Genomic DNA, 26,352 nt, shown 5'->3' on the forward strand with positions numbered 1-26,352 from the left:
CTCTCCAGGCCCCAGAGAGAAGGTAAGAAAACAGCCAGTGATAACCACTGGTGGTGAAGCCGTTGAGGGGGAACAGTCTCCTACTAACCCCAGCCCATTATGGTGTCCTCCACCCACCCAAGGCTGGAGATAGCAGACAGACCCTGCACACATTCTCAAAGGTGTTGGATTCTGGCTGCTGAGAGAAAGGGAAACAATTGGATCTCTTCCTCCTGGAGCACAGCCTGCCAGTCAGGAGGTCCGTGGCCTTTCCCAAAATCTTCCTGTCCACTCTGGCTCATCAAGGCAAAGGTGTCACTCAATCCTGCCAGGCATCACTAACCTTTGGGACAGTCATATATGCCTCAGCCTGCTTCTCATTAAATTACGGCAAAGAAAAGTCACTGGGAACGTGGTGGCTGCCCAATGCCAGGTGCAGCCAGACCTACTGGTTTTGCCCCAGGCTCAAACACATCTTGAAAGCTGGGCAAACATCTGACCATATGCCTGGAAGCATCCAAGGACTTCATAGCAGCTGTTGCAGCAATTGACTGACACTTAAATCTTCAGAAAATGAAGTTAATTGAGAGGAAATTGTCACACAGCATTTTGAATTGTTAGCCTGCAATGGACATTTGCAAGTTTTTGTCTAGAGATCTGAGAGCGCATATCTCATCTTGTGTTTGCCATGTCTACAAAGTTTCCGGCCAACACTGTGTGTCCTTGATTCATAATCCCTGAAAACTGAGCTCCTGCCCAGGAGAAGAGCTTGGGTAATATCAGTAGCAGGATGCATCAACACCACCCTGACTTTGAGCTCCAGGGAAGCAGAAACTGTACTAGGGAGTAGAGTCATAGCAGCGGAGAGCATCCATCTGCCCTTGTGTCCCTACCACACTGAGCACTTGAGCTGCCTTAGCGAATGGAGTTGAAATGTTGGCTCCGGAAAGCTGCAGGCATGGACACAGATTGCATCATTTGTTCTGGCTGCACTGTTATCAGATGTTAGTGGAGGTCTCAGCATCTCTGCTCCACCACTCAGAGGTCCAGTCAGCTCTTAACAGCACATTTTCTCGCAGACACAGCCAGCCATAGTCAGCTTACACTGGCGCTAAACGAGTGGCACACAGAAGGGTGCACCAAACATGATTAAGAGGGCCAGACCCCAGGAACACCAATTTAAACAGCAGAGGCCAGGGTTATCTTAGGAGTCGTTTCTCTAGGTCTCTCGGTGCGGCTTCCTGCACTGCCAGCAATGCTGCTGGGCCCCTCAGCACGTTTGCCTGAGGACCATGTTCAGCAGTGCCACAGCTGCACATACTCTTGATGGGAGGAGTGGGGGTCCCTCAATGTCTGCCATGGTCCATGCTCTCCCTCCTCTTACATTTGCATTGCAAAGAGTTGCCTTTTTTTCTTTTTTTTTAAAGCACAATGAAATTCTTGTGCCTTGCTTCTCCTCCCTCCCTCTGCCTTCACCTCTCTGCAGTGCTCAGGTACCCCTAATTCAACTCATGTCTTTAGGGGGCTCTCTCTACAGAGATCTGTCATCAGGCCCTAAGTGCACCAGTGCTGCTCAGGTGTTACCAGAAGGTACAGCCTTCCTGGCAGTTTGAATCGTTTTGGAGGTTGAGACCTCCAGTACAACCCTGTTCATTACAAGAAGCTGGACAAGGGAGCTCTTTGTGCATCTCTCCAAGTTGCCATCATTCCCTCAGCCCCAGGAGTGCTCCCTCGGCTCCTCCACAGGGCCACATCTGTAGTGCTTCTGGAGCTGCCCTTCCACTGCCTCCCCTCCTGCCCTTGTCTTGCAGCCACCCTCAGCCCAGAAACAAGAGACAAGTGGCACAGCTAGGTGCCTCCTTGGTCAGAAACTCCTGCAGATTGTTGCTGTGAGTCTTGTACTTGGTGGTGGCAGCTGGCCGCACACCGATTTCTGAGGTCACCATTACAGAAGGGAACTTAGTTGTTTCTTACAGGTATCAGAAAGCACAGCTCATGGGAATTCCACCAGCAGCAGTGACATTTCACCAAAGAAAGGTATTATTGGTTATTATTACTAATTGCTGTTATCTCAGCTTCCTCTGATGAGATGAAAGCTTGGTTTGATAATCTAATGGAATGTGTCTTCTTAGAAAATAAAAAAGATTTTTGTCTGATTTTCTACACAACAGCATTATCCATCCACCCATCCCTCCCTCTCCCCCTCCCCAGAACATGCTACCCACCTTGGCAAAGGGATAAATATATTTAAGTATATTTTTATATTTGAAAAATAAGCTATGAGAAGAGAGCTGAATTACTGCCGCTTCAGAGAGAAAACTTGCTGTTGTTTGTTCTGTTTCACCTGGGGCACATGCATTGGCAGCAAACACCCCATAGCACATGCTGCCCTTGGCAGGCAATAGTGAGGGGGCAGGCAGAAGCCAGCAATACTGAGGGGACTGTGTGGTGACAGACAAGGTAGGTCACTCCCCTGAGGTGTACCTGGAAATAAGAACAAAAGCTTCCAGAAACTTCTAGAGGCTTTACAAATCATGCTGCTCTTTAAAGAGCTTTATTTTTTTCAGTCTCCCAACACCATTCCCCTTAGCAGCACAGCCATTATTCAGAAATTTCCATATAGCTCAAGTATAGATGTCTTCTGTTGCAAGTCCCACAGATCAGACCTACTCTTCATGGTCAAGCCCACCCACGGGGTTTGGTTCTTGCATCAAACACAGCTTGGTAAGTGGTTTCCTCTCCTTTTATCCAAGCAAACCCTTTGCCAGAAGTCAGTCACTGCCTCTCTGCGGACATCCGTAATTTTTGTTTGTTCTTATACTAGCTCCTAGCACAAACGCACACTCCACCAACAGCTTCCACATTTAACTATTTATTTGCATAGTGCATTGGGCTTGATTGGGATTTTTTTTTCACCTTGGCAGGGACCGGCAGGATGAGTTTCACTCTGGCCTTTCTGACAGGACACTTGCCCCACATCCCAGCGCCTTGTCTTCTACAGGGTCAAGACGCTGCTGCTAGCGGCAATGGACATCTGCGGAGCTGCAAGGACACCCAGAATGGCAGCAGCAGGGAAGGCTGTGGCCAGATCAGGAGGTGTCTGCGTCCACAGCAGATTACTTTGGAAGAAAAGGAAGTGGGAGAAGGAGTGATGGAGCCAGCATGGAAAAGTGAACAGCTGAGCGTGGTAAAAGTGGAACTGGGGCTCTGCATTGGCTAAAGAATCTGCCCGGCACATGAAACATGGGTGTGTGACCCTGTAGGTGCCTTTGATGGTATCAATGTGGGGCATACACATGCAGGATTGATAAGGCTTTGCACTGAGCCCCCTTGCCACCTTTGAGGGGGTTGCCCCTTCCCCAGGCAGGGTACCACATGCATACATGTGTATGTGCAGGTGTGTGCCTGTCTCCCTGCATGGAGGAGCAGCGCTGGGATCTCTGAGTGAGCAGTGCAGCTCAGTGGAAGGAACCGCCTGCACCTCCCGCCTCAGGCGAGCAGATTTCTAAAAACTAATTCTTCAAAATGAGTGCCAAAGAGCTAATGAGCTTTGCTTCCCCAACCCTCAGCCAAGACATTCCCCCCTTCTCAAGGTGCTCACGTGGCAGCCGGACTCAACACAGCCCTGCTCCTCCACACGTGGCCTTCCCCTGTGAGGTGTCATTTGCTGGAAAACTAGGTGCTAGGCGGGGAGAAAATGTGAGAAAGACTCTTGGGATCATCAGAAGTTGTGCTGCCATGGGCAGGAAGGACACCTAGAGCTGTTCTTGTGCATTTCCCTGCTCTGGAAACACTCTGGGAGCCGGGGCAAAGCCAGCTTTGGGAGCTCTCCGAACAGGCCTTGGCAGGACGCAGAGCCCAGGAGGTGCCAAGAGCAGCAATAAACCAGGGTGTTTAAAGCAGGATGTGGAAACCCAAGGACAGCGATTGCTGGGCCTCTGCCAGGGTCCATGAAGGACCGTTGGGCGGGACACATGCTCCTCCAGCTGCTTCCTTCTCAAAAAGAAGCAGCTGGCTGTAAAGGACCCTGTCCATCCCTTGGCCATCCCTTCCCAGGCTCACTAACCTCTCCTGGGAGCGATGTGGCCCAGTCAGGAGCAGAGATGCTGCAGCACCACAGTCGAAGAGGTCAGAGCCCAACAGATATAGGAGTCAGCTGAGCCTGGGGAAGGCGTGTGGGCTGAAAGGCAACAACCGATCCCCCAGAAGCCGGGGCAGCCTGGCTGCTGCTGATCCCCAAAAGCCAGGGTATGAAAGCCTGGGTCTCAAACAGGAGAAGATCCAGATCCAGCTTGCTCAGAGCCTCTTTTGAAACACTGCTTCTGTACTGAATCCCCACCACAGGCCCCCGAGGCAATGTCCAGTCCATCATGCTTCTGCAGAAGCAGGACTTTCCCTCTCTGCCTCTGAGCTTTGCTGGGTACAAACGTCGGAGCGTGCCTTGGTATTCAATTAGAGAAACTATGCAGCTCTTCATCCTTCCTGACTGTCTGCCTAGAGGGCCCCAGCACTACTGAAAGCCCACAGCTAAGGCAGACAGAGGAAAGGCGCAGAGAACAAGGGAAATACACCAAAGAGCACCTCTCAGTGCTGAGCATTTTTCTCTTCCAAGCAAGCCAAATCTGCTCTGGCATCTGGGTTTAGAGGCTTCCATTTCAGCCCTAGGTAAATGCAATTTTTGGGAGGATTAATCCAAATGGTAACAAATAACCCTATTTCCTGGGACCCGCTGATATGTCTGTGCTTCCCCAGGCTCTCAGGAAGAAGCAGGAGTTTTCTGGGGTGTTGCCATCCATAAGCTAACCTGCAGAGAGGAGCACCCATGGAAGGGACAGTCTTGGGAGCTGGCAGGGCCAGGACTGGTGCAGTGGGGAAGGAGTCAGCTGGAGGTGCCATCTCTTCCGATCCCTGCTCTTGTCCTTGCCCCACCTGGATCTGCTTTCAGAAACACCACCTGCTGTCATTGCCAAGAGGTGTTTTCTCTAGTGTGGGCAGACTCAGTTACAGAATTGCTTGGGAATGTCATCTGCAGCTTCCACACTTTGTGAGGCAAACTCCCTCTGCCAGGCTGCTGCGCAATGGCATTAAAGGTCTTTCGTACGAAGCTTTCCTCCCACTTCTGAGTGGTCTCTACTCCTGCGCCTCTCAACCCTCCACTGGACCTGGATCCTTCTGGACTGACATAAGGCCTTCCCCCTTGTCTTTGTATCCGCTGAAGTCCTTAGGAGGATCTGAATACTGAAGTCAGCACTCCTTTCCCTGCCTTTCCAAAATACAAGTTTATTTTCTTCAATTAACACCAGAGATGAGAGGCTTACAGCTGAGACTCAAACCTGCAAGATGAACACTGTCATTTTTCTCCTCATGCTTTGTCTGCCTCACCCTTTAACAGTTTTGGTCTGCATTGTACTGGAAAAGCCACCCTGACTCTTGCCAGCATGGAGTGCAAAACATCGTACATACTCAACATATGCACCTTAGAAGCCCACCAGTCTCTGTATCCCCTCTGTAGTACACGCCTGTACTCAGGACACAAGTCCTTGTGTCTGTATTCAGGCACATCGGGGACATGTGTAACAACTCACCTCAGGTCTTGCTGGATATGACCTGGTCACTCAGCCGGTTTCTAAAGCAGTAGCACAGTGTCTCCATGAGACTCCCTTGTCTTTGCCTCATCTTCAGTTTTGGCTTAATCAAGAATCCAGATTAATCTGCATCATGATGATTTGAAAAATAAACAGGTTTATTAATAAACATTTTCACACTGACCTCTTCCCCCTTCACCACACAGCATCCTCCCCAGGGGGAATCTGCACAGATGCTTCTCCTGGCCCAAGCTGCATGCCACTCAGTGGGGAGAGCGAAGGGCATTTTCCCTGGCAAGGTGCAGGCTGGCAGGCAAAAGAATTGAACAGAGCAGCCTACACAGTGGAACAACCCCTAGATGAAGGTGATTACAAGACCTGATTTCTGGAGGCTTCAAAACACAGGTTACCCAAGCACTTGAAACCACATGTTAATGCAGAGCATGTGAATTCTTGGTGGTTGAGGGAAAGAAAAAAAAAAATCTTAAACACACCCAAAGTCCACCAGAACTGTGTGCCTGATAAAGAACTGCAGAATCTGTTAATTCACACACAGGCGATTTTCCACTCAGCAAGAGCAGTATCTTAAGGATGGGAGAATGCAAAAGTGATCCAATGCTTGAAATCCTCCCTTTGCTTCCCTCCTTACAGCAGGGAAACCTGAAACTAAGATAAAAAAAACCTTTGGGGGCTGTTTGAAAAATGAAAACATACACTATATCAGGAGAGGGTTTAAAGTGCACACTTTTATTTTCTATTACAAAGGCTAAAAGAAGCAAGTTTTGTTGGTTTTCTTTTTTTTATTTAAGAACAAGACCAAAAATGTTGTTAAAACATCTACATTATTATCTTGATACTAGACCTTATGAAAGATACTAAGTTCTTTTTTAATAGTAAAGCGTGGTATTCTTAAATTATATTAATACAAAGACATATTAAAGGACTCAAAATCATTACTACCCAGCTCAGAACTGCAGCATCTCCTTGGTATCTTTTCCTTTCACTTGCTAAAACACATCCATTTTTGACATACAGTTTCATACAAGCTAAGTAGGGTATTTCTGTTTTATTTTGGCTTTTTTTCACATCCCCCCCGTAAAGGTCAGGTTAACTCCAATACCAGCATCACTTAAATCCCTGCCCCTACCAAAGGATTCGGGAAAAGTTTTTCATTAAGTCCTTCAGCATTTAACAAGCTGATGCAAATCGAAGTCTCTACTATGTGTGAGCGTGTGTGTCTCTGGCAATTTTACAGCATACGCAATTTTCTTTTGATGTTATAAAATTAAAACATCACTTCTTTAGCTAATAGCCCCCAAATTCGGTTCTGCGCTGCAAAATTTTCTTTTTTCATCACATGAATGAAGAAAAGAGTTATCACAGGGTCTCATGAATGCATCACTAAAGCACCCCTGCAACTTGTGGCTTATCAGTTGTAGAGCCGTAAGCGCTGAGCAGTTCTGCTAGGAGTACGTAACATGCTGAAGAAAATCCTCTTGGCTTTGATAAAGCGAGCCTGGGAAGTCAAGTGTGAAGCTTCCTGCCTTTCCCTATGTCCCTTTAAATAATATAAGCAAAGCCTTATCATTAAAACTTTACTTGCTAGTTAGCAGTATAATACTCTTTCAATGAGATGGGACTGTGAGGACATCAGAGGGGGTTTCAAAAATGTGAACAGGGTAACCTGTCCCATCTCAAAATTTACACCTATCTATATAAAACCCTCCCATTTCTGTTATTTCCCTTTCCTTAACCCAAATAAAACTCTTCATATTTAAACTGGAGATGCTGCGTTTCCTGGCCCGAGTCCTTTTCCTTTACCCTCATTTAAAAGATTCTTTCGATACCACACACATATAATATTATATAGAGCGATATATTTAATACCTGTGTATATATGTTTCATGGGAGGGGTCACATATATACACACTAAAACAAGTCTGGTGACAAAGTACTGCAACACCACAGACCAGGTTATCATATCAGGGAAAACAAAACGAGATACTCGATGCAACCCCCGTGACCGTGGGCCTCCCTCACCTCACGCACGCTTGCCCCCGCCCTGCCTCAGCCCCAATCTGTCCCTCTGAACCACACTGAGCAGCTCGGCTCTCACCGCAGAGACGAGGAGAGGGGGCAGCAACCCACTCCGTAACCTAAAGGAGTTATCGTATGAGAAATCACGGTGCAGCGAACGCTAGAGTCACACTAGAGATGCAGATTTGTTTTTTAAAAAATAATGGTAATTAAAAAAAAAACCAACATTCCAACATTCCCTGATCCAGATTCGCTTCCTTGGCGTGTCTACCTGGGAAGAGCAGAACAAGGTAACCAAGAGCTGATGCCTCCCTCCTCCCTCATCTCTCTCTGTTTATAAAGTTGTCCAGTTGAGAATAAGGAGCGCCAGGAGAAGGTACAACTCAGGCAGCTACAGCGAAGGGCAGAGGAGAAAATACAGCACCCAACTACTCAAAAACTGCCACCTCTGATATTGCTTTGGTCGCCCTCTTTACTCACAGTGCTGCAGATCCTCATCTCATCCTCCTCCCCAGACATGGACAGAGGTGGAAACAACCACCTTCCTCCTCTCTCCTCCCAATAAGCCACCTGTGTATCATCAGATGTTATGGTCCTGGCCCCTTTCAGGCCAGATCTCAAGGTGCTGTACAGCCAAGAAGGGAAGCTCATACCAAACCAGTGATCACTATCCACACTTTAAAGGAGAGGAAACAAGCTCAGAGGCACATTCAGCTTACTTAGAGCATGTAATATTACCATAACTATCCAGTGGAGCTGATGCACCTGGAGGCTGGTTTAGAAAGGTGCCAGCTGCCTCAAACAGCATCTCCTGCTTTTCCACATCTCTTGCGTTTCCACAACACACCTCTCTTGAAGCTGGGAACCACAAGGATGTGGGAGCAGGGAGGGAAAAGGGGGAACCAACAATGCCAAAGCACCAAGCAGCTCATGGCCAGATCATGTTTACCACAGATACAACACTGCTAGCCCCAAGGGCTCTGAGCATGTTGTCCTGGGAGACTGTATGAAGACATCCCCTCCAAAGGCCGGGAGGGAGGTGTATTTCTGTGTGAGAAGATGGTGCCACCCATGCATGCAGAACTGCAGAGCACAGATGGACTGCAGAAGAGAGGAGGAGAGGGAAGCTCAGGACAGGACACACGTTTGCTGCTTACAGGATGAGACAGCCAGGAAGGCCAAGGCTGGCATACCGAGCCATACCACTATAAAAGCCAAAAATCCTGGCCCAGAGCTCAGCACCCCTGGCTCCCCCTTCCTGGCACACATCGGGTGGGACAGGAGGAGGTGCATGTCCAGGTCCCCCCGTCCTGCTCACCTTGCGCCACAGTCCCTGCCTTGGGTCGCATCCTGGCTGCGCTGCGCACCTGCAAGCTTCCTGCCCCGGTGCCCAGGAGGAGAGGGCTGGAACCCTAGTGCTCCTAAACGCCCTTCCAGCTGGATCCCCATCATCAAAGCATCGCCTGTGCTGCTCCATGGTGTCCATTTAAATGGGTCCCCACCCAGTTCTTCTGTCAGTGAAGAGAGAAACACAGCTCTAAGTAACTAGCAACACAGGTCATTTAAGGAGCAAAGAGGGAAGTTCATTACTTCCCTCCTCCCTCTCTTCAGGACACAAGCTGATACAGAAACACAGGCTCCTGGTTACAGCCTTCCTCCTGACTGATGCTGCTGTGTGGACTACAGCGACACAGGGTGTGTCACGGTCTCCAGTACACCTTCTAGATGGCTTCAGTCTTACTTGCACCAGTCACACCAGCCAAAAAAACAAACCAGAACTACTCACCCTGAATAACTGTCGCACACTGAGAAAGACATCTAACGAGGAGCCACTGATTTGCTTTCTGGGTACAGTCAGCTGAAACAGTCTGAAGTCACCTACGATCCAGTTCCTGCTGCTAGAAGCAGTTTTATTATTTTGCTGCTTTTAGCTACACTCTTTATATCAGAGGGCTGTTACCCTCCCCAGCGCAATATACACAGCAGGAGCTTAAGCCTAGATGTTTTAAGCCAGAACTAGTGGTTTTCCTTCTTTTGCATTTGAATGCCTAATTCTTCTGGTACTGAACTCCAAGGAGAGCAGGCCAGCTGCAGCAGTGTAAGTGGGGCTTGCTTTGCAGCACTGAGAAAAGCAGCACATGAACTTCATGGTCACCTTTTGGCCAGATGTCTGCCCCTTCCTCTCAGCTTTGCCCTCCGGACCTCTGCAGCCACAGGAGAACGACACAAGGAGAAATTCTCTGATTCGCAGCCCAGTACAGACTGGATTCATTCTTTTGAATGAAGGACAGTGAAAACAAAAAGATGGAGAGGAAGGAGAATTTGGAGAAAAGAGAGAAGACAGATTACAAACTCGTTGAGCATGGCGTTCACTGGCCAAGGAGAATCAAATTCACGATTTCATTCACCACTAATAAATCATCATCTCATAATCTTAAAACAAAAGAAAATAAAAAGTTCTCTTCGCGAGACACAGATCTCGCTCTCCCTGCTACTGCTACTCTCAGAAAACCCATCCCATGTTTCTCCAGCTGACAGGCTCCCCCCCAGCCCTTACTATACATCATCCCGCAATAGGAAGTTGTATTTCCCGAAGTCGTCGTCCCTGGGGCAGAGCAGCATGTCCTTGCGGGCTTTGGCCAGTTTCTGTTTCAGCACCTCCCTCCGGTCCAGCCACTCTGTCAGCTCGTCCTGGCCGTGGGCGTAGCGACACTCCTCTCCGTCGGGACAGGTCTTGCTCTTCTGGAACCTGCTGGCACAAGGAGTGTGATCAGGAGGGCATCCCCAGGATGGGATTTTGAGCTCCCCATCTGGGATACTCAACCAGACCCCAAAGAAACATGCTGAGAAGCCTGCTTTCTAATGACAAAGTGACTCTGCTACAAACCCACGTGCAGCCAGGGAAGGCAATATGGAGGCTAGGCACGGAAACAGAGCAGTGAGCAGAGCAACATCTATGAGGGGATTTAATCAACAGAACAAAATTATGTGAGCTGGAACTGGACCCACAGGGATGAGGAGAAACCACCACATGAGAGAGGAAATGCCAGGTAACAGCCATGAGAGGCACAGCCTGCTCTCTAACCAAAACAGCATTTCTAACCATCACAAGCCTTCTGAAGACACCTCGAGGTGCTGATTCAGAGGGTGTGAGACATTCAAAGCATTTAATAAAACACCTGGGATCTCCCAAGCATCAGGCCAAGGAGACAGTTCAGCAGCCTGAGAGCACCCTGGCTATGGAGGGCACAGGTGCAGACATGAAGCTCACTCTCCTTTTCTAAAGACACGTGCTTGGGAATGTGTTTTTACCGCTCAGCAGTGTGGCTGAGTACCTCTGGGGTCCAACAGCAGCCTCGCCATCCTCCAAACCTGTCAGCTTGTCCCACTCCTCCTCCAAGCAGAAGTCCCTGAGGACTCTGTGAGAGGAGGAGGAGGAGCTGGTGAAGGAGGAGGAGCCGGGATGATGGAGGCCTTGGGCCTGTTGCTCCAGCCTTGCAGCAGCAGCACAGGAGGGGGATGAGACAACAGTACCTTTCGCAGAGCCGGAATTCGCCCATGGGGAAACGGTAGCTCCAGCAGCTGGAGTCACTGTCTGAGGTGAAGACCTTCTCCTTGTGCTTCTCTGACTGGATGTGCTGCTGCCATTGCTTCTTGCTGTTGCTGTTCTTCCCGCAGAGCCAGCAGTGGTAGCCCATCTAACCGGTGCAGAGACGGCAAAGGGCCAGTCAGTGCGTTGCCATCAGCCTTCCTGTGCTGGCCCTGCCTCTGCCCCTCTCCTTCCAGAGCATCCTGGAAGCTCCACCTAGCTTACAACCTCCCGCACTTCCCTGCCATGTTATCCTGAAGGCATCATGCTGCCTCTAAGGGGTAGCAGAGCAGATGCTGTGCCCATGTTTACCCTGCAGCTCAAGCAGGCTCAGAGCACAGGGCAGCTCAGTTCACTGACATGGTCCCCCTGCCCCTGCTGATGGCTCAGGTGGGGTCTGAGCGCAAGGCAGTGCGGGACTCCTCAGGGGCACAAACCCTCACACCAGGCATCAGCCCTACCTCCACTTTCCAGTACTGCTTTTCCGCCAGCCCTACCTCTAGTTTTCCCAGGCCTCTGGGCTCCCAACCCAGCTCTTCTCCAAGCTTCCCCCTCTTTTCAGAGAGCCCAGCAGCGGCTTTGCCAGCTTCCCCAGGAGCAGGCGGGAACTCTAAGGAGGGGCTGAGCCCACATGAAAGGGAACCTAAGTTAGACTCCTACTGATTTGAGGATTAAGAGAAAAGCCATTGCAGACCCTTGCTGACCCCAGCTCAATCTCCTCCCACCTCATCTGTGCTGCCCCTGCTGTGCTGCTCCAGACTGTCCATTTAAGCTACCTCAGCATGGGCTCTTTCCCACAGGCGCAATGCAGCCTCTGATAGCTCACCCCTGGAGTACAGCAGAGGGGCTGGCTGTCAGCACTGAGGAGGAGGAGGAGGAGGGATGAAGGACAAGAGATCAACTGATTACCATGATGTCAGCGTAGTCAGTGGGCATCTGGATCTGTTTCTCCCCGTCTCGTGAGGTGAGCGGTGTCCCCTCTCCAGGCTTCCCAGGATTGTGTTTCTTTAGCCACATGTCATAGGTCTGCTGCATATCTAGTACTGCACAAAGGCAACCTGTTGAAGTCACTCAGACAACCTCCCACCCCGTGCACAAACTGCGAGAAAAGGACAAATGCTGGGGCAGCCCTGCCCTTCCCTCCCCTCCAGCGCAGCAGTGGCAGACTGAAGGCCCGATGTCACCTCCTCAGGTGAGAACCCGGGGGAGAGGAGCCAAATTCACACCACATCACTGCTATGGAGGGCTGTTCTCTCTAAGTCAAGGAGCAACTGTGACAGCAGCTACACAGAGTACTCAGGAAGGAGGGTAAGTGCCCCAAGACCTCCATGGGCTTCACCTCACCAGGTGATTCTCCATCAGGCCTGGTTCTGCTTGACCTCAGCAGACATCTCACTCCAGCCAGGGAGCTCAGGCAGGGGCTGGATTCAGATCTGTCCCTTCCCTCTACACCTACATTTAATCCTCAGCACTCAAGGGGGAAGAGAGCCCTTAGGCAAGCTGGCTACAGGAAGCACTGGGAAGGAGAGGAAGACCCAAGTTCAAAACCTGCCCAGAGGACTGCAGTCCATGTTTCCTGGTGCTTTTGGTTTAAAACCCATTCAACATACTAGTAGGAAGGGAAATTTTGGGCAGAAGCTTTGACTGCACATCTGCTTTTCCAAGATCAGCTCCTGAAGAGGCTACAGAAACAGGAGTGTTTGCAGACACCGATGCGATGCTGTAAGTGTGATGCCTTAGCGATTTACTCCTCGCTAAATGGGTAATTGAGGAACTCAAGGCAATTGGGGATAATGAATGCAAATTCCCCTAAACTGAAACAACACTGTTGAAGATTCACCTTCATGCTTGAGCAAACGCACCCAGACTGGTCTGATGTGCTTTAAGAACCTCAGCAACAAAATGGCTTGGAACATAACAAATAAGTGTTTGGCCCAGCAGAGATTAAGACCCTCCATCCAAGCATAAAGACTGAATAAATTCAGGGCGGGCCAGAAACCCTTCAGGCTTTCCAGCATTTCCCAACAGAGCTAGGTGAGCACCTGGGCAACTGGGCATTGCAAAGAGAGTCTTCTTTCCCAGCTTGCTGTTGTTCTGAATAAACAAGGATTGCTGCCAGAAAACTGGTTGTCCAGGACATGGGCAACCCCCAAGCTTCCCCCAAAAGGTAGGTTGGAAGCCTGCATAATTAATTTCAGACAAGATCCTCCATAAAGGCTCCACTCAATGATATTCTCATTCCACCCCTTTGAATAAAATGCCCATGAGCAAGGGACGTGAGTAGAAATGGGCAAGAGAGCCAAGGCAGATACAAGATGGATAAGAAAGATCCAGGAGCAGGTACAGGTGAGGACTGGTGCTTCAGCAGAGCTCTATATGGAGCCAGGCCTGAGACAGTACAGGCAACTGGAAGAACAGCACAGGGTGGATTCAAAGAGCTGCAGAAAGGGAGGGCAGCAATGGAGCAGTGCAAGAAAAGGCACCAATGTGCACTAGTCCCAGAGCGAGGGACTCAAGATATACACACATGTTTAAGAAAAGAGCAGCTCTAAATTACTGTAGACAGACCTGCCCAATAATCCCATGCAATTGCATGGTACCAGCTCTGTCCAGCTCTGTCTCTGTTGTCAAGAATATGACTTAACAGACTCTGCATCCACTGCCCAAATGTTCTCTTCCCTTTACCCAAACTCTCTGGCCCATGTTTCCCACACTCACTTTTATTTTCCTTCATGAAGGTCCACATGTCTCTCTCCTCAGGACTGTGGGCGAAGGAGCAGTTGCCCACATACTGGCATTTCCTGCCATTTTGTGCGTGGATACACAACTGTTAAAAGACAGAGAGCAAAATTCAGCATCTGCACAAACACTCCGTGCTAGAGGGGAAAGTGGGTTCAAAAAAACAGCTGGGATATTAAACTGCACACAGGAGAGGCTGCAAACACGACACTTTGTACATCACTAACTTGTGCTTATTTTCCTCAAGCTCCTGATGACATGAAAGGTAAAGAATTTCCTATATACATGCAGGCAGCTCAGCTCAGCACGCAGCCTCTCTTCTTGCCATTTCCATAGGCAACCAGGTGCAGGTATGACTGGGTGCAGGTAAGCTTAGTGCTGGCCCTGGAAGAGACAGCAGGAAGCAACCTGGATTGACCCCACAGTGTCTCCTACTGGTCACATTGCTGGTGACTCATTCTCCAGCCATCTCCAAGCAGGTGAAGAGTGGCCTCAGGGGTTGCTTAGAGCACATTAGTGCACACACAACTTCACTTCACCGCTACCAACAGCATCATCGCCTGAGAAAATGAGCAGCTTTCCAAGCCCCGTATTTATTGATTGTCCCTTCTCCCCCAGTCGGGCCAGCAGAAGGGGACAGCAGTGCAGAGACCAGCTGGCCCACACAAACTGGGGGGAAGAGAAAACCCCTCTGTGGCTGGGGCTGGGTGGCAGCTCAGGCAGTACACACACGGGTATGTACAACTTGCCTTTGCTGCACCATCTGTGACTCACCCGCTGGCCCTGTCTCCTATTGCAGCAGCTGCAAATATCTCTTGCTCCTCCACTCCAGCTTCCAGCAACTGGTCTGCAACTGGAGAGTGTTTAAGGCCTCATGCGTGGCCTTGCGCCTGCCCAGGGACCAAGGGGCAGCAGATCCCATAGGGCAGGAGGGAGAGGAGTTTTCTCCTTTCAGGGAGAAAGGAAAGAAAGGAGAGAGAAACTACTGATCGTCATATTCAGGGCTGGGGTTGGAGGCTGGATATCTATAGTTCTCCTCAAAGCACGTGGCTTTTCAGCCGAGTTCTTAGTTTTGCTTTTACAACACGTAGTGGAGCAAGTTTAACAGTCTACAGCTACACAGCCACGGCAAAGGCAGGGAGAGGCTTCTCCCAAGTGCTCTGTCTTGCCTCTCACCCATATTGAGAAACCCTGACCTGAGGGGAGACTTCAATCTCATTTCCAAATCCTTTGGCAGCCACTTCTTGAGATGGTGACTGCATCAACAGCAATATCAGAAACTCGAATACATGCATAGAGTGGTTTAAATGGGTGCTGCTCCTTTTTCTGCTCTACCCTTTTGCTGGAGCTGTTTGAGATCTTGCTGCTGTCAGTCTGTCCTTGCCTCCCACTTCAGCCAACATGTGCCTGCCTCCCTGTCAGGTCTGCACGGGACCAGCCCTCAAAGCGCTACACCGTGCTGGGAGGGAAGGGGAAGGGGCACCTGGCTGTGCCGGGCACAGGGCTTACATCATATTGCTGTGGGAAGTTGCGGATCGAAGGCAGTGGTCGGACAGACACCCACTTCTTCTTTGCTTTGGACATCACCAGCAGGACACGACGTTCCTTTGTCCAACTGGAGAAGAAAGAATAAATCAAGAGAGGTGAAAGAAAGAGAAGAACAAGCTTTTGTTTTCCTCAGAGACCCTTAAATACTGAGATGACCAGATTCTTCAGTCCAGCTTGTCCCTTGCACTATCTGGCTGCTCCTAGACATGCATATCTGTGACAGAGAAGCCACAAGAAGGGTGTTTTAGGAGGATTTCTCCCTGTACTTCTCATGTATTTCCTGGAGTATCTCTTTTCACAAAGCCACAAAAGTCTGCCCCAAGCCTCACGTGGCAGCACCATGGACTACTAAACAGCTGCATTCCACCCTTCGACACAACCAGTTCTTGTGCAATCAGATCCACGAAAAGCATTTTGGAATATTTTCTGCTTGAAAGGTGCAGTAGAAATGCAAGTCATTACAAGCACTGTCTTACGAACAGGAGCCTGGATGTATTAATTCTCCTGTAGCACTGGCAAGCGATCGCCAGGAGATACCCTGGGCAAAACCCCCAGCTCTATTCAGCAGCTGCACAAAGTGGTGTCATCCTTCCCGTTCCAGGAAGCGATCCTCACCTGCTCACTTCCACCACCTGCTTCTGTTTCTTTTTCAACAAAGGTCTTATATTTGCAATAGGATGCTGGACTCAGTCTTTGTGACTTGTATTAAGGGAAGTGAAGCCCTGTCAGCCCTCCCACCCTATCCTGCCAGGCTGCCCGAGTGAGATGAGCCACAGTTTTCATGACCCAATGGTGCCTTCCCAGCTGATATTCCTCTTCTACCACACTGAACATCCTCACGGGCCCCAAGGAGCCAGGAGGTACAAACAGACAAGACATGCATCACAGAAGAGCAACCAAAGCAATGAAAGAGCCAAGGAAATTAATTTAAAAGCAAGCAGAATACCTTGAATAATTGCTAATAATGACCTGCCATACATCTGCAAACATCTAGGAGTATAAACAAGTGCAGAGGAGAACTATCTTAGTGACTTTGCTGAGAAGAAATGATAGCAACTGGGAAAAAAAGGGAGCTGTGGGAGCTGGACTGCATGCACCAGGAGTGACAGTCTGCACAATGCTGGCCCCAGATACAAACAGCAAGGAGAGAGCTGGAAACTGGAAAACAGCTTTCTGCAATGCTTGCTATAGTGACAAACACCCCAAGCAGTGAGAGGCTGCTAGGAAACCTTCCAGCCTCTTACAAAGAGGCCAAATGAAACCCTGGAGAAGGTAAGAGGAGGAATTCCTACCCCTGAGGAGGGGTGGGGGAAGGAGGTTGCATTGCTCACCAGTGGCGGGCTTTGGCACTACAGTACTTGAGGTCTTTATCTGGCTCCACCAGCTGCCCGTTCCTCCGGCACTGGCCACACACAAATTTCATCTGGAGGTCAAAGGTGCTTGACGTGGGAGCCCGAGGAGAAGCCTGGGGAAGAGAACCACAACCTCAGGCAAACAGAGCCAAACTGCACCCCCCAAATTGCTGCAGAGATGCCGGTGGCTCCCTGCACGCCCACATGCCAGCAACAAGCCAGATTAAATCAGAGACAGCCCAGCTCTCCTCTGCCAGAGTTAGGGGGTGGCCCCTCGAGACACCAGACAGGAGCAAAACCACCACTTGCTTCAGCATGATTTCCTGGGCTTTGACATCTGGCCAAAATCACAGCCAGCCTGGCAGCTTCGAGCACTGACCAGGCCTGGCTGTGAAACCCCTGCAGCATATCTCCACGCACGGACAAGCTCTGTGAGACCTGCCCCAGTGCTTAATTCCCGCTTCCCTGCAGGGAGGGTAACCCATGTCCCCTTTCCTACCCATGGAGAGAGCTCAGCTGCACACCCGAGAGTTCCTTTGGGAGGAGGCTACAGAGCACAGTATCACAATATGTTTGGGATTGGAAGGGACCTCAAAAGATCATCTAGTCCAACCCCCCTGCTGGAGCAGGAACGCCTAGGTGAGGTCGCACAGGAACATGTCCAGGTGGGTTTTGAATGTCTCCAGAGAAGGAGACTCCACAACCTCCCTGGGCAGCCTGCAGGACCCATTGCTCCTGGTTTTGGAGCAAGAGGCTCATGTCATGTCCACCATTTGGCACACTGAAGTCAGAGCTGGGTCCTCTTGTTAATGCCCTTCAAAGCCAATTCTGGACAGAGCTACAACTGTCAATGCATGTATTTCATATCCTCTCAGCCACTTCACTTCATTGGCCTTCTACCTGTCCCCATGAGAAGGCTGTTTTGGGATTATGACTAAAAGATTACGGAAAAAAAAAAAAGAAAAAGAAAAAAGGAGCCAGTCCCATACCACCACTGCCTCATGATTTCTGAGCAAATCTCTGGAAAGCCGTTTCCGTCCTGTAGCACCAACAGAAGATGTGAGGCTGGTGTCTCCAGTTCATTTCCAAACCAAAGATCAAACCTGACTGGATGCGTGAGGGCACAAGAGGACACCCCGGTCCTCGAGCTGACTGTGAAGCACAAAGGTCATGTACCCATACACCAGCTGCCTGACTGTGAACCACGTCAGCAGCCCATCCCAGCTGCTGTGCCTTGACTTCTAACCCTGATCTACTAACGAGCAGACAGGCAAATTGTGTCCCTGAGGAGCAGCACAGATCCTGCGCTCATCCCCCAGCAAAGGGAACACGGCAAGCACAGGTGGTGCAGAACCAGAACATCTCCCAGGAAACATCATATCAGCTGTGGCTCTGCATCCTCCAGAGCCAGTCTTCTGCAGAAGCAAAGCTGACAAACAAAGGGTCCTCCATCGCTGTGAAAAGCTGGTTGGAGAGCTGACCTTTGGCAGCACTGGCTACAAGAGGCCATCACTGCTCTGGATGTCCCAGCAAAAGGACCCTTCCAGAGAACCATTGCCTCCCTTGAAAAGCAGCGGTGATTCTGGCCTACTTGCTTGCAAGACGGCCTTTCTGGTGGCATCTGGCACGTGGCTCATTCATCTGTCAGCTTTCACCAGTGATGATGACCGCCAAGAACACGTCAAAGTAGCCAGAGGCTACAGGATGCGCAGGGTTGGGACGTGGGATATCACAGAAGGCAGTAAGGTGTCAGTCTCTCAGATGTGTGGCTTTTGAACAGTAGTTTTAATATCCACTTTGTCTCCAAAGGAAATTATGCCCAAAACCTATAGGGCTAAGTTAACAAGACGGCACTGCTGGCATATTTCCTTTTATCAGCCCCGTGTTATCTGCCATATAATCCTCCAGGTGACAGATCTCCCAGCACAGCCAGGAAAGCTTGGCTCAAATCTACTGATCCAGCAAAAATAAAAACTGAGTGACTCCAGAAGGCACTAGAGATCAGAGATAAAGAAAATGTTTCTTGGGTAATTCTGGTGATCTGGGCTCCTTTTTCCACAAATTCTTAACCAAAAGAAGCCCCGTGCATTTCTTTGCCAGAGTCATGTAAACTGCTGGTCAATCCAAAAGGCATGTCTTCTCCCAGGGGATTACGAGCCAAGCGAAAAATCAAAGCTGCTGCTGTTGCTGCGACATGACTGTATTTGTAAAGGCAAGACACATACCTGGCAGGCTGCTGATAACCAACAGTGTGGAAATTAATATCACATGAGGCTCTAGCAGAGGAAGCCAGGCAAAAGTGCCTCAGGCTGTGGCACCACCCCTTGCTATGAAGCCAGACAATATAGTGCTAACTATGCACCATGGCAACCAAGTAAATAAGAGTCTTTGGCACTACAGCTCTTCACTTCAGGCTTTGCAGAAAGCAATAGCCCCAGCATGGCCACTTGTGACTCAGGACTTCAGGAATCTCTCTCAGCAATAATGAAATGCTCCCTGGAGGAGCCACGTGCCTCAGGGGACTATAGGAAGAGCCCAGGTTACTCAGCCACTGAACAGTGAGCTGTACTTAGGTGCAAGCACTCCTTATTAGAGACTTTTCTCTCTGTGCTTAAATTGCCAATTCTGAGGTCAGTTTTTATGGGAGTCCTGCAGCTGGCTAGTGAGGTAAAACAGAATAGCCATCAAAAACCAGAAAAACGGAGGGTAAACCCCCTCACTTCCCAGGGATATGACGGAAGTCAAGAACATCCAGCTACCTACAACAGTCCCTCCAGCTGGCTGCCTCTTCCATCTGCAGCCACTGGATTTACTCCTCCAGCAGCCTCTACAGGGTCAAATTTGTGGGGGCAAGAGCAAGATCTCTGGCAAGCATTTAGCAAGCAGTTTATCTTCATTTTCCACCTGTTGCTAAGTCTCCTGACCTGCCTCACCACAGCTGCTGGGTCCCTACATGCTGCTTGCCTCTTTTCTCCACAACTGGATAAGCCCAGCCACTGAGTCCAACTGGCAGCTATGACAAAACTTTAGCAAAATCCCTGGGTGTGACTTTGCATCCACAGACCAGAGGGCACCGGGGTGAGTGTGCATCACACAGGACGGTGGGAAGGAGGGGTCTGCTTTTACAGCACTCCTGGGAAGCTGTCTTTGCCAGGCAGCCAACTTCAAAAGCTGGAAGGACACTGAGAAAACTCTGAGTCACATTAGCCTGCTTGGACGGGAGAAAATAATGGTAAAAGTAAACATCTCTCAACAGATACATTAGTCCTGCCCCAGGGTCTTCGGCAGCAAGCCAGTGTCTCATCCGGGAGCACAGTCCCCTGGCTGAGTACGTGCTGATGTCAAAGCCACAGTTTGCTATTGCAAACACATGCGTTTGACTGACTTGACTCTGTCTCCCTGCACAGAGCCAGGCTGCCAAGCCCTACAGACAACTGATGATGCCTCCGGCTGGCGTTTCCTGACTGTACCAACAAGGCTGCTGCCTCACTTCCACACAAACTGATGTTCTGCAAAGGTGGAGGGTGCAGTCCAGCTCTGTGACAGGCATTTGTGGGGCACAACCACATTTTGCCATTGGCCATCAGTCCTAGCACTGCCCACAGGGCCCAGAAGCTGTAGCGCTCTGCCCATCCCCTGACAGCTGATGTAGCAGGCGCTGGCATTTCTTTTCCTAATTCTCTGGCCCCTGCAAGCCCCAACAGCCAGAAACAAAACCCTCGCTCAGCATTCAGATCTCACATGCTTCAGAGGACATGCATGCTGAACAACTTGTTCTTCCAACAGCAGCACCTCCAGACAAAGGTGAATTTGAAGATGAAAGGCTTACAGGAAAACAGCTGTCCATCTATCTTTTTTTATCCCCAGATTATGCATAGAGAACAGCAAGACAGAGCCTTCTGAAAAATGCAGGCAGATTCACAACAGGCAGGACAGGACCAGTCACTAGCCTTCATTCTCCATGGGCCAGGAATTGCTGATATATATCCAACTACTGTCACAAACTGCTGCAAGTTGACTTAGTTTCCTCCACTGTGGAGATGCAGGCAGCTGCCTCCATCCGCACACCAGGCAGAAAGAGATGATGGCCAGATCTGTCTGCAGGGACCATTCACATCATCCAGGCTCACTTCTCTTAAAATACAGGCTGTAGAAACCTGTCCTCTCAGCTTCCTGAGAGGCTAGAACATATTCCTTAGCTTTGGGAACTAGAGACCTTGGTTGCTCTGGACTGCTGCTTCTCATTCCTCTCCCCCAACCGTTTCAGACCACAAGAGCAGAATGGGCTGCACAGGGATGTTGCTGAGCATGTCGTCAAAGATGACTCCATCTCATGCAGCATAACCAGTACACAGATGGACACAAAGCTCATCGCAAGCATCAGTGCAGTCACCTGCATCCTTCCTGCTGGGCTAAACTCATGCCCATCAAACCTGCTCTTCCCTGGCATCAGGGACTGACAGCCTTTCAAACACTTCTGCTGGCCTGTAACCTCTCCAAAAAAAAGCTAATACACACCACATGAGTGACTCAGATCCATTTCCTATAAAACACCTGTTCTGTAGGGTTCTCACAGGCTGCACTCGATGCTGGTCTCTGCAGAGGGACTCCTGGATGAGAGGTCCCAAAGGTGAAGCACCCTTGCTCTGCCAGTGAGGCACAGGCCAAGGGGTGGCAAGCTCAGGCCCCATGAGGGGCAAGAAAGCTGTCAAGTGGGAACAAAAAGGATCCACAACACTTTCCCCACCATTTTGCAGGGAAGAGAATTGCTCCTACACATGAGAGCTTACTAGGAGTCATGAGGTTTCTCATCACATCAGTCGTATCTTCTGAAAGTAATTAAATACCAAAGAAATCCCTGTTCTAATGGCAAAACTGCTTTAGTTCACCCTCAGGGCTGGTCTGGGAATCGTCCTCACTGGGTGGGCTCTGCTACTATGCTACAGAACACCCCCTTGGGGGAAAAAAAAAGCATAAGGCAGTGCTAACCGTAGCCAACAGGCTGGAAGAAAGCAAACAAAAAGGTGCCCTTTGCTTATAGCACACCTCTCCAGAGAAAGCTCTTGGCACTGCTGAAGAGTGCAGCCAGAGACACCTTCTCCCACACTGAGAGACTGGTGGGTCAAAAAGAGGCAAAGCTCACAGCTGCCTCCTCCTGGCAAAGCACCACTGAGATCTCTGCCCAGCCCAAACAGCACCTGAGCTGCAAGCTCCACCCACTCCTGCGTTTAGACCCATCCTGTGGGTCACTGCTTACAGTCCTTCAAACTGCGGTATCATCCCTTGGCCACTAAAGGGCAGCAGGACACCTTTGGTCTCCACTCTGTGTGGCCATGGTCCCCGAAGTCTCCCGATTTCACTAGCAAGGTGCCAAGGTTCTGCAGGAAGCACCATTCTCCAGATGTTTCCCTCCCTGCTCTGAAGGCTTTATCCCACCACTGAACAGAGCAGATACAATGGTGGAAAACAACATGCAAAGCTCATCCCTGGCACCACAGAGAGGAAAGTTCTCAGCTGTCCTCCTCCTCCATGCGTAGCCTGGTCTGTCTGGGACCTGTCAGGCACAGCAGTGGGCGGAAAGAGAGAAAAAGTGCTAGAAGAGCTGGGAGCAAAACCAGGCTGCAAGGCATAGCTGCACCTGACTTACCATGCTGTTGGTTGTTTTGCTGGCATGTGCCTCCATCTGCTGCCAGTACTTCTTAGATTCCTGCACAATATCTTCATGGGTCATTCCTGGGAACAAAAGGAGACGGGACTGAGCTACTGGGCCTTGGCCAACATAAGAGGGAGGGAAGGGTTGCAGGACTTCTGTGTTTGGGCTTCAGAACCCCTGTGTGGCTGATGGCTGCCACTGGTAACGTCAGGTTGCGAGGGGACCTGACACCACCACAGAAGGTGTTCAAGCACAGGCTGGGGAAGTTCCTCTCTCCAGCACTCCCATACAAGCCAGATGAAAGGGAAAGAGTTTGGTCTCCTGGGTTCATTCAGACCCAGCCTTTTGCTCAGGACGCTGTACAAAGGACTCAGATGCTGCCTCCAAGATGCTGATTCTTGACTAGGGATCAAGACCTTGACCAAGGCTCTCCCACAACACCAGATCAACAGATCCTGCCCTACCCTGAAGACAATGCTTTGTTACTGTCAATCTCCTGTATATTGGAATTTTTGCCACTAGTTTGGTAGATCACAGATATCCCACTGAGACATCTAGCATCTCCAAGATCCCAGAAGTCTCACCTAATAATCCCTTTTGGGATTAGCCTGTTACACACTTCATGTTGTGGAGGGTGCTCATCAATCAATAGGTAAAGAGGAAAGATGAAATTGAAGACAAACACCAAGTGCAACCAAGGAAATAAGGAGAGACCAACAGTGCAAAACCAACCAAGGGACAGCTGCAAGTATGTAACCAGCAAGGAAAGATCTGCAAGGTTTCAGGAGTCAGAAATGCAACATCAGACAAGAAAAAGTGTTGGTCAGACCTTATCTGAGGAATTAGCTCCAGAGCAACTCAAGTGGTGAGAGAACAGCTCCTGCCAGCACCAACCAATTAGATGTGCGCTATGATTCTCAAAGCACTAAACAGCAAGAGAAAAGTATGCAAGAGTAGGAACTGCCTGGTCAGCGTGAAGACTGTTACAAAAAGGCCATGTTATTTAAGTGCTATGAAGAATGAGATAGCTGCCAAAACAAACTGAAGGGAGTTCTTCAAATGGTCAGCTGACAAGTGGGGTGCTGGGGATGGCCTTGATGCAGCACCCCCAGCACTGACAGGTTGCAAAATTGCTTGCTTCGCTTTTGCCTACAGCTTTTATTATTGAAGTTCCCAAAGCCCACCACAAGGACATGATCTTTGATCTGGGAGCCAGCATGTTCCAGAACTTAAGGGCGAGAAAACACAAGTCTTCATCTCAGCTTAGGCTGTGTGTAACTCGGGTAAGCCATAGCATTCCTGACCTCAGTTTTCCCACCTGTGATTTCAGCTGTCCAGGTCCCCGCCAGGCAACCATACTGCTGTTTATACAGGGCTTGGATAAGATAAAAAACATTCAAGGAACTGTACCGTTCTTCAAGAACACTGGCTCAGGCCTCCAAAATGGCAGCTCCTACATAGCTGGTACTACTCCCAGATCAGAGCTGTCTGTGGATTTTCTCCTTTGTAACCATTAATCCCAGGAGAAACTGTGTAGAGTTAGAAAAAATGCAACTGCCTCTTCCACGTCCAAGTATTCCAGGGCTGGACACAAGCTGATCTGTACTTTGGGGATAAAAACAACAAAGCTGGGAAAACCAGCAAAAAGTTAAAGTGCTACACTGGACCTGGCAGAGAAACGGCTAAAGCAGCTCCCATCTTCTCTATTCTGCACACCTGTAATATGCTTCTCAGGGTGCAGAACCAACAGGAGAAGCACACACATTTCTTGTCAGAAGACTGAATTTCAGATGAAGGCCTTCGCAAGTGATTGCACTCTCCCAGACGAGGAAATCTGGAATAACTCAACAATAGAGTCTAGAAATTCGAAAGGATGTTTTCCAACACACCAGTTCTTCAAAGTATGAACTGTCCCAAAAAGATGATCTGGGAGCCACAAGGCGCATGTGTTGATTACTTATACCATTTCAGCATCTTTTGCAACATTATTAGTGAGAACAAAGACACTGTGATTTCCACTGATGCAGAAGATAGCAAGATATGTCTGTGAAAAGCCACAGTGAACAAGAAACAGTCCTGCCTGTCCACATTTTCAGATCTTGGGAGCCTTTACTCCACTAATACAATCATTTATCCCCATGAACAAAACCACAAGCTCTGTAAAAGCTCAAATGGCTGTGAAACACAACGGCCCACTGTTTTCAAATGCAAGCTGCTATGAATGATGCCCTCTTCCTATTCTTGCAGAGCAAATGGTGCCCAGAGTCTCTGCTTCATAACTAAAGCATTCCCAGGGAATGGTGCAAACTTCCCTTCAGCTCTGTTTCCATAATGAGGGTTACACTTAAAAGAGGTAAACTACCACGCTGGGAAGGCAAACTTATAAGGAAAGCAGGCTTATATATACAGCCCTACTGAAAAAAAATAATAAATTATAGCTTTCCTACTGATGGAAAAGATGGGAATAAGCACAGGTCTTACTGACCACCTCTGCAGCTAAACTCATGGCTTGTTTCGTCTCCTCAGCTTCCTTTTCAGAAATCACTTCTTCAAGTAAAGAAAGCAAGAAGCAAAAAATCAATCTAATTATTTATTCTACAGGCTGAAGAGGATGAACAGGGAAGGAAGGAGCAAATAAACTTTTTCTAAAACAAAACAAACAAAAAACCAAAACACACACAAAAATACCCCAACCCAAACCAACCAACCAAAACAAAATAACCATGGGGTGGGGAAAAGAGCAAGGTGCTTGAAGAGTGTCCAGAGTACTACAAGGCAGTATCATAAGCATGTTGGGCAGCAATGGTGGCCTATGGTCCACAGGCAACATGCTCTTCTAGAAACTCTGGTGTTGTAACTTTTTAATTTCCTGTGGCCACAAGTAAATGGGGCCAAATGGGAAGAATAAAAAACCAGCATTTGCCGCTGCATGCCACTTGTTCATCACTGTCCCTTATGGGCCGAGCCAAGGCCAAGGACTGCAATGAACAACAGTGACAGGGGTTGAACAAGAAATTAAAGAAGTTGCCCCAAATTACACCAAAGAATAGCGAGAAACATCCTTAATATGTTTCCTCTTGGAAGTACTCCCATTTCTAGACTAGGTCCTGCACTGAACAAGACGCCAGGGTGAAAAAGATGTAGGCAGCATTGTGGGTGGATCAGCATCTATTTAGTTAATAGGAGAGCAGCAAGAGAAACCATCCAGCATGTCAGAGACAGAGAAGGCTGGAAGTGCCAGATGTGACAGTGTCATTATATGAGTGACTTGAATATAATTTCTGCAATAGCCTATTCAGAGGTACATCTTGTCAACAGGATGAGAGGAAATGGCCTCAAGTTGTGCCAGGGATTTAGACTGGATATTAGGAAAAATTCCTTCCCAGAAAGGGTTCTAAGGCATTGGAAAAGGCTGGCAGGGAAGTGGTTGAGTCACCATCCCCAGAGATGTTTAAAAGATGTGTAAATGAGGTGCTTAGAGACATGGTTTACAGGTGGACTTGATAGTGCCAGGTTAATGGTTGGACTTCATGACCTTAAAGGTCTTTTTCAACCAAAATGATTCTATGAAAGCCTTTTTGGGAAACACTATTTCATTGTTTCCCACTGTTGGTGAATTTGTTCAGAGAAACTGGAGATGTAGAGTCTTGCTTTATGTAACTGCTTTGTCACCTGCACATGCTGCCATTCTCACTGCACCAGATGCTCACTCAGGGGCCCAATTGCTACTTAGGGTCTTGCACAGGGTTTAAGCACCATAACACCTCTGGGGGTTCAGCCCTACCTAATAATCATTTCAACTTAGGCCGCTGGTCCCAAGGGAAAGGCTTCCTGGTCTGCAAGTTACAGTAGCACTTGTAAAGGAACAAG

The 26,352-nt window shown here is 49.2% G+C and overlaps 1 protein-coding gene across 12 annotated transcripts in view; it reads right to left on the bottom strand.

Moving 5' to 3' along the window:
* Positions 1 to 6,290: 6,290 nt before the first annotated feature.
* ZC3H7B (zinc finger CCCH-type containing 7B) overlaps positions 6,291 to 26,352 on the bottom strand; it is a 49,647-nt gene continuing 29,585 nt past the window's right edge. For all 12 annotated transcript variants that reach the window (XM_065046313.1, XM_065046292.1, XM_065046286.1 and 9 more), the window contains exons 17-23: positions 22,477 to 22,562; positions 16,809 to 16,942; positions 15,439 to 15,544; positions 13,909 to 14,017; positions 12,100 to 12,233; positions 11,136 to 11,299; positions 6,291 to 10,350 (exon numbers count right to left, since the gene is read on the bottom strand). In XM_065046313.1, coding sequence (XP_064902385.1) covers positions 10,158 to 10,350; positions 11,136 to 11,299; positions 12,100 to 12,233; positions 13,909 to 14,017; positions 15,439 to 15,544; positions 16,809 to 16,942; positions 22,477 to 22,562 — 926 coding nt within the window. In that variant the 3' untranslated portion in view covers positions 6,291 to 10,157. The remainder of the gene's footprint in view (positions 10,351 to 11,135; positions 11,300 to 12,099; positions 12,234 to 13,908; positions 14,018 to 15,438; positions 15,545 to 16,808; positions 16,943 to 22,476; positions 22,563 to 26,352) is intronic.

The sequence above is a fragment of the Columba livia genome, chromosome 1 (assembly GCF_036013475.1).
Source record: "Columba livia isolate bColLiv1 breed racing homer chromosome 1, bColLiv1.pat.W.v2, whole genome shotgun sequence".
In the NCBI taxonomy this organism is placed as follows: Eukaryota; Metazoa; Chordata; class Aves; order Columbiformes; family Columbidae; genus Columba; species Columba livia.